The sequence below is a fragment of the Melanerpes formicivorus genome, unplaced genomic scaffold (genome assembly GCF_026170545.1).
Source record: "Melanerpes formicivorus ecotype bairdi unplaced genomic scaffold, bMelFor1.0.p_v2 SCAF_14, whole genome shotgun sequence".
Classification (NCBI taxonomy): Eukaryota; Metazoa; Chordata; class Aves; order Piciformes; family Picidae; genus Melanerpes; species Melanerpes formicivorus.
Genome location: NW_027142366.1, coordinates 5,612,618 through 5,620,117, shown reverse-complemented (window position 1 = coordinate 5,620,117; position 7,500 = coordinate 5,612,618). Strand labels below are relative to the sequence as shown.

The window sequence follows — 7,500 nt, the reverse complement described above, 5'->3', positions numbered from 1 at the left end:
AAGCAATTATTAAATTTTGATGTTCAAAAATTAAAAAAAAAAAAATAAAAAGAAGAAGAAGAAGAAGACGAGGAAGAAAACGGGTTCTATAATTTGTGGTTTAGATGGAGAGCAATATAAAGAGATATCAAGGCCGAGAGCCATCAAAAGCCTCCTCCCCCCCCCCCCCCATGAAAGCTCCTCTCAAACACTTTAAGAGAGATTTTTAGAAGCTCGACAAGGATCCTAGAAACATTAAAACAGAAGTCGATTTTAAATGTGCACATTGAAATGCACAGAGCCGCTTACTACGTGGACTTGCACTTGAGGTCAAGTGACGGACGGATTGTATGCTTCTCCATAATAATATTAATTAAACAATTTGCATGCTAATAAGGTAACAATTATCAGGGCTTCTGTTGAAAGATTCAGGTTATTACAACACGCCAATCTGGAGGCCAGGGGTCAGGGAGTGAGAGGCGAGAGAAATTTCAACTCAAATTAACATTCTGTCAGCTCCAGAAAATGGGATAAATAAAGTCGAATTAATTCATTATAATAAAGAGAGAGAGAGGGGGGAAAAAAGTCCCCCCTCTCTTATTCTGGGGCTGGATTGATTACCATTCTGTATTCAGAAACACGTCCCCCTCACATTCCTCTCCTGAAATCCGACAGAAAATGAGGCATTTATTGCTACAGGCAAAATTTGGTCCAGTGGACACAGTTTACATTTAGTATTTATAGAGAAAGAAATTAAATTATGGTGAAAAGTGAAGCCCTTGACCCCAGAATTAATACCAACCCCATCATTTTCTTATTTCTGCTAGGGCTGTGCAGTCCAAATTCAAGCTACCTTTTAGCTCTAAGCAGAGACAGGGAGACCATAATTAAACTAATCTATAGTGGGGAGGGAGGGAACAGCAATAATACAGCAGTATATTGTATGGCATTCAATTAGGTGAATAAATACAGCTCCGGACAGACAACATAGATTAGAGACTCGAGTTCCCTTTTATTTCAATTTTAGCTTCCCCCTCTCTCATACCCACACAATCCAGCACCAGGGAATGTATCATCTTGACTGGATATTTTATAACTGGAAAATCTATTTGTATGTTTTCTAAAGATAAAGTGTCTCTCCCTCTTTCCCTTTCCCCTCTTACTCCTTTTCCCTTCCTCTTTATTTTTTTTCCCCTCTTGGACCCCCCCCCCGTCCGCCCCCCTCCCGACTCGAAGGATTTAATTCCGCACGAACCTCCCAGGAAGATTTAAAGAGTTTTCCCCCTGTTTGATTTTCTAGCCCCTCTCTTTCTCTCCCTTCTCTTCTTTGTTAATCGCAAACATTGCTTCTCACTGCGCTCCCCTTCCCTTCCCACCTTTTCGGGGACCGAGGGGCACAGGGCCTGGGTCCCTTCCGGCCCAAGGGACCGAGGACTCTGGTCCCAGCGGGAGAGAGTGGAAAACATGCCCCCCACTTCCTCCCTACTTGGGGCTTGGAAAGTGTTTCTCCAGCCGGACTCTGCGGGAGAGGGCACAAAACTGGGAGCCCCAGCCCCTCTCTTTGCCAGAAAACGATTTACTTGATTGTTAACCGGGGGGACCAACCCATATTTTATTTAGGTGAAAACTTCTATAGGGACGTAATTTAATTAGGAAGAATTTGGCGGCTGTTTGGTAGCTCTTAATGACTGGCAGAGCAAAGCTCGGGGTGTACGATGAGCTTCTTGTCTTTCGGAGGGCGGGGGGGGGGGGGGGAGTTGGAAGGGGTGGGAGATGGTAAGAGGGGAGGGATGGAAACTTTATTTGGGTTTTCTTTTCATTTATTTATTTATTTCAATTTTTGGCCTCCTCTCTAGCGAACAGAGGCTGCTGTCGATTGTGGCTGCGCTCGCAATTCAAAGGTTGTGGTTGCTGCTGGGGAGGGGGGTGTCCGTGGCCAGATCGATAAGAGATTGCATTAATTATGATTTCGATTGATATGCTCCAATCTCCTTTTAAACTCTGAAACCGGCTCTTCCCTTTTTTCTTTTTACTCCTTTTTTTTTTCCTCTCCCCCATTTTTTCCCCTCTGCCCCCCTCCCCTCTCCCCTGTTATAGAGCCGGAGAGGAGATGAAAAGGCTTGTAGTTTTAAATTCAATGTGACAGCTCTGGAAAGAGCGGATGATGAATCTCCTATTATTGGATCAGTCTATTTGCCGCTCAATGTCTCTCTGTAATTGGAGCAACATCACTTTAAAGGTTCAGAGAGTAGAGCATTTCTGGTGAAAAATCCCCACAACACGCTGGTGAATGTTTTAAAGGGAAATCTATTAGTGATTTGGAGAGGGGAGGGGACAAGGGGGAAGAGGGTGGGTTGGAGCTGGGGGGTGGGGGGGGGAGGCTGTGTGTGTGTGTAACTCCGGCTGTTTAGTATTTAACCGGGTATCAGGCAGATCCATGAGTTCCCCTCCAGCCCCCCCTCCCTGCACCCTCCCCTGCCCGCCCGGCCCCCGCCGCCCTCCTCGGGCTGGAGTTCCTATCAAAGCCCCCCTTGTCGTGTTGTGACAGCTCTGATATTGTTTATTGAGGCTGGATGTCAGGTATAATTAGCAATCGATATGGAAAACGTTTGCTCCCCACACTGGCACGTCTCTGACGTCAGGACCGATTAACGTTTCTTATTGGTCCCAAATTCCCCCAGCCTGAGCTAATTATTGGGAGCCTGATGTTGATAAAGTTAAAGCGCCCGGGCGCCCTGCAGCATGAGCCCCTCGCCGCGCCTCCTCCTCCGGCAGCAGCACCCCCGGCCCCAGCCGCCCCGCCGCCAGCACCCCCAGCCCCGCCGGCACCCCCCGCGCTAGAGCCGCCCCCATGATGGACAGCCGTATCTTGGAGCATCCCCATGCCCAGTTCGGGGGGATGGTGGGTTTCCCTTACCCGCTCGGGCACCACCACGTCTACGAGCTGGCCGGGCACCAGCTGCAGTCGGCGGCCGCCTCCGTCCCCTTCTCCATCGATGGATTACTGAGTGGCTCCTGCGCCGCCTCCGTGGTCAACCCGGCGCCGCTCATCCCCTCGGGCTGCGGGGTGACCGGGGACAGTCAGCCCTTCAAGCTCGCAGGTAGGAGCGGCCCCGTCTCCCTGTCCCCCCTACCCCCGCCCCACATCACCACCCCTGTGATCCGACCGCTGCTCCCTGCCCGGAGTGTGTCAGCGCGGAGGAAGAGAAGACCCCACCCCCCCACACTCTCATCTTCCATCTGCGGATATTGGGGTGCCTGGAGAGGGGGAGCGGCTTTGCTGGGCCCCTCCGAGATGGTGGACAAGACGGGACCGGGAAAGCCCGAGCCAAGCACCGGGAGCGTCTTCCGTTCCCACTGGCGTGTGCCCTGAACAATAGCGGGCCCGGCCCGGTGCCTTGCCCCAAAGTTCGTCTCTAAGGTGGAGGCTTGAAGCATATAATTAAAAATAAAATATAAAAATATTATCTGGAATTGCTGCAGTCTGGGGAATGAAGGGGAGTAATTATTATTACGATGCTTTTAAACGATTTAACTGAAGGGAAGCACTCTCCATCTCTTTCCTTCCCACCGGCCTGTGGCACCGCTATTGTTCAGCTATTAAAACACTTCATCGCCCCAACATCCTTTTGATTAATCCTGGAGCAGCTCCCCCCACCCTGCACCTCCACTAAATAAAAATGATTATTAATGTATTTCCACACCTGGCGGAAAACCTTAGGAGAGGTGCAGCTAGGGCTGGAAATCCCCAGCTTGGAGATGGACGCACACAGAGAGGCTGCGAGCACCCCATCCCCACGCCCGCCTGTGCCTGGGGGGTTTGGGGGAGGCCCAGGGGCCACCCTACCCTCCTGGGGGACCCGGGCCGGGATCTGTGGCCCACACCGGTGCTCCGGGGAGGTGGGGGCTGGGGAAGGGAAAGAGTGGGGGGCTTTAATATATTCTTTTTAATGAAACCTTTGGTGGCTGGAGCAAATATTGGAACTTCTCTCTCTCTCTCTGCCAGCTGAGTGCCTGTGGAGAGCTTCCTTCAGGAATAAATGTTCTGTAAAGTACATTTTCGGAGGAGGCGAGGGCTGATCGGGTTCCTCCCCATTTTTAGCGCAGGTGTGTGTATAATCCCGCTCTTTTACCAACGCTACCGAGCACAAAAGTTAAAAGGCTCCTGTGAATGGCAGGGAGGGGGGGAGAAGGCCTGTCTTCCAGGGAGCTGAGGGTATTTTTGCCTTTTCAGACTCGGGTGACCCGGACAAAGAAAGTCCTGGCTGTAAAAGAAGACGAACCCGCACCAATTTTACTGGCTGGCAGCTCGAGGAGCTGGAAAAGGCGTTTAATGAGAGTCATTACCCGGACGTGTTTATGCGAGAGGCTCTGGCTCTCAGGCTGGACTTGGTGGAGTCCAGAGTGCAGGTAAAAACCGTGTGTGTGTGTCCCTTTCCCTCTCCCTCTTCTCTCTGCGCCGAGCTGTCCCAGGGGAGGCCCCGCCGGCCCCCGCAGCCTGGGCTCGCATCCCTGCTCCGGGATGGGCCCGCAGCCCCGCTCCTCCCGGCCTTCCTCCTTTGTTTCCTTGCCTTGCACCGATTCTTGTGGTTTATTTTCTTCCTATTAATCCCTTTTAATTTATTTTTTTTTTTAATCTTGCAAACGAGTCCCAAAGACGAGCATCCTAGCCTGGCTTCCTTGACTTTTTTTTTTTAATATCTATATACACTTTTATTTTTTTTACTCCCAATGTAAACATTTTTCTTAAATGAGTCAAGGGCGAAAAATTAGAATGCGAATATGAGGCTTGATCACGGGCCAGGGTACGCTGGAGAACATCAATAAATCTCGTAGGCTCAGTAAGAGCGACTGCAACTTGTAGAACTTAATTTTAACGAAGTGCTCAGGGCCTCGGTCGGACGGGATGGGGCGGGGGAACATTCATTGCCTTTATTCATCCCGAAAGAAAATAAAGTGGGGATCGAATTGGAAGTATGCGGGTGCAACGCGGGTTGTCTGTTGCATCTTCAGATGCTGTTCGATGCCGCGGTGGCTGCGGGGGAACGGCGAGGCCGAGCCCGGCGCCGCTGCTCCGAGCTTGCGGGGAGGCTCGGATCAGTTTGGCGGGGCTGGGTAGCTGCGTGTGCGGGGAATGAGTGCTTCAATCCGCTCAGGTCCCTTTGGGATGAGCTGACGCCGTTTGCTGCGGGTCCTCCATCACCTTTCTCTCACGGTTTCTTACCGAGCTGCCTTTTGCTGCTCGGCGCCGGCAGCAGTCTCTCCGCCGTGTTCAGGGGCTCGGGAGCTTGCGAGGCTCTCCGAGGCCCGGCCCGGGGTGGGGAAAGGTGCCCGGATCGGGTCACCGAAGTCCCCTGCACCCAATGTAGTCGCTGGATCCGTCTGGGACCTCGTGAGCCGAGGCCCTTGCGGGCTGAACGGTCAGGGAACCGCCGAGGCAGGCCGGAGCGGAAAGGTTTAAATTTAAACTTATTTTACTAATTAAACGCCATTTTCCAGGCTGTTCTAAGCCCTCTGCTCCGGGGTCTGGGATGGACGGGAGGCCCAGACCCTGCTTTGCTCGGGCATGGCGATTCCCCTTCCTTGCCACTCCTGCCTTCGGCCCTCTTACTGTGCTGTGGGTTATTGCAAACGCTGCTGTGGGGGGGTTCGGGCCCAGATACCGGGGCTGCGGCTGCCGCTTTTGTACCCCTGGCCGTGGGGAAGAGTCGTGGCTGGGGAAGATATGTTACCCCTTCTCCTCCCCACGGCGCTGATGCGGGCAGAGTGCAGTGAGTATGTGCGTGAATGTGCACCCCCCCCATCCCCCCCATGTGTTTTGTTGCGGTTTTTCATTTATATTTTGGGCTTTTTTTTTCTACCCTGTTAAGGAAGCGTGAATATCTCTTGCTGCCCCCTCCCTTGCTCTCCGTCTCGCAGACGCCCGGTTCTACGGATGGGGCTGCCGGCACCTGGAGGGGTTGAAGGGGGAGGCCTGAGCTGCGCTTCTCCCTCCCCTTGCCCTGGCCACCGCGGGGGGCCGGTGCGCTGGGTGTTAATTGCTTCTCGTTGTTCGGTGTGTAGGTCTGGTTCCAAAACCGCCGGGCCAAATGGAGAAAGAAAGAGAACACGAAGAAGGGCCCGGGGCGGCCGGCTCACAACTCCCACCCCACCACGTGCAGCGGGGAGCCTATGGACCCCGAGGAGATCGCCCGTAAGGAGCTGGAAAAGATGGAGAAGAAGAAGCGCAAGCACGAGAAGAAGCTCCTCAAAAGCCAAAGCCGCCACCTGCACTCGCCCAGCGGCCTCTCCCTCCACAGCACGCCCAGCTCCGACAGCGACAGCGGAGGTGGGGGGGGCCTCTCGCCCGCTCCGCCCGAGGCCAAGCCCCGCGGGCAGCCCCCGCCACCCCACCCGCCGCCTCCTGCCGCCGCCGCTCCCCCTTCCGAGCCACCCCCCGGCACCTGCGACCAGACGGCAGAGCCCTTCTACCCCAGCCAAAGAAGCGGGAACGGGCGGCTCCAGCGCCCACCTGACAAGGACTGCGCGGCCGCCCCGTCGGGGGACGGCAGCGGCGCAGCGGGGGGGCCCCGCAATGCTGGCAGTTTCCACAAGCTCAACCCTTTCAGCGTGGAGAGCCTTCTCTCTGACTCGCCCCCGCGCCGCAAAGCCACCCCGGACTTCCCCAGCCTCCCTCCCTGCGCCCCTCGCACACTCATCGGCAAAGGACACTTCTTGCTCTACCCCATCACTCAGCCTCTGGGCTTCCTGGTCCCGCAGACCGCCCTCAAGGCCAGCCCAGGCCCAGAGGCCGGTCAGCCCCCCCGGGACTCCCCACTGCCCGCCGCCAATCCCGGCCCTCCCGGTTGCAGCGCAGAGCCGGCTCCCGCCGGTGCCCAGCCCGGCCCCGGCGCCACGGACTCGCCGGCGGCTGCGACGGGGTCGGTGCTTCCCCCGTCTTCGGCCGGTGCTTCGCCCTGTTCCGTGGCCGCACACGGTGACCCGGCGGCGGCCGCTCCTGCGGAGGGTGGCAGCTTCCCCCGGCCCAAATCGCCGGTCCGGGCGCGGGACGCCAGCACAGCCAGGGACAGATCGGACTGCGGCCCCGCCGACGGCGAGGAGCTGGACATGGACTGACAGGGCAGAAAAAAAAATAACTAAACAACAAAACAGGGCAAAAATAAAACCACCCGAGAACGACACCGCCACCCCCCACCCCCGCCTGTCAGCCGTGAAAAACAGGGGGGGAGCGTTTCCCCGTGCACCCCACGCACACTGGCCCCGCAGCCCATGGGAGGCGGTGGCCCAGCCGAGAGAGTGGCTCGTCCTCTCCCTTAGTGCTTATTACAGGTCGATTCAGGTGATCAGTTAGAGCTTTTGGGTTTTATATTGAAAGGAGGGAAGAGAAAAAAAAAAGAGGATAAAACAACAACAAAATGATTTTTAAAAAAGGGGAAAAAAAAAGGGAAAATTGCTGGTTGAGCTTAGCAGCAGCTGGACTTTGTGGTGTGAGAAACTGTACCGCGACAACGGAACTCCTCA

General features: G+C 55.0%; 1 protein-coding gene across 2 annotated transcripts in view; it reads left to right on the top strand.

Moving 5' to 3' along the window:
- Positions 1–2,714: 2,714 nt before the first annotated feature.
- The window catches only part of UNCX (UNC homeobox), a 4,850-nt gene continuing 64 nt past the window's right edge, over positions 2,715–7,500 (top strand). The window contains exons 1-3 of one of the 2 annotated variants that reach the window (XM_068147390.1): positions 2,715–3,080; positions 4,214–4,389; positions 6,043–7,500. The exon at positions 6,043–7,500 is cut by the window's right edge and continues 64 nt beyond it. In XM_068147390.1, coding sequence (XP_068003491.1) covers positions 2,831–3,080; positions 4,214–4,389; positions 6,043–7,095 — 1,479 coding nt within the window. In that variant the 5' untranslated portion in view covers positions 2,715–2,830 and the 3' untranslated portion in view covers positions 7,096–7,500. Of the gene's footprint in view, positions 3,081–4,005; positions 4,087–4,213; positions 4,390–6,042 lie in introns of those variants that run through there. The other variant, XM_068147391.1, reaches the window with a different exon arrangement.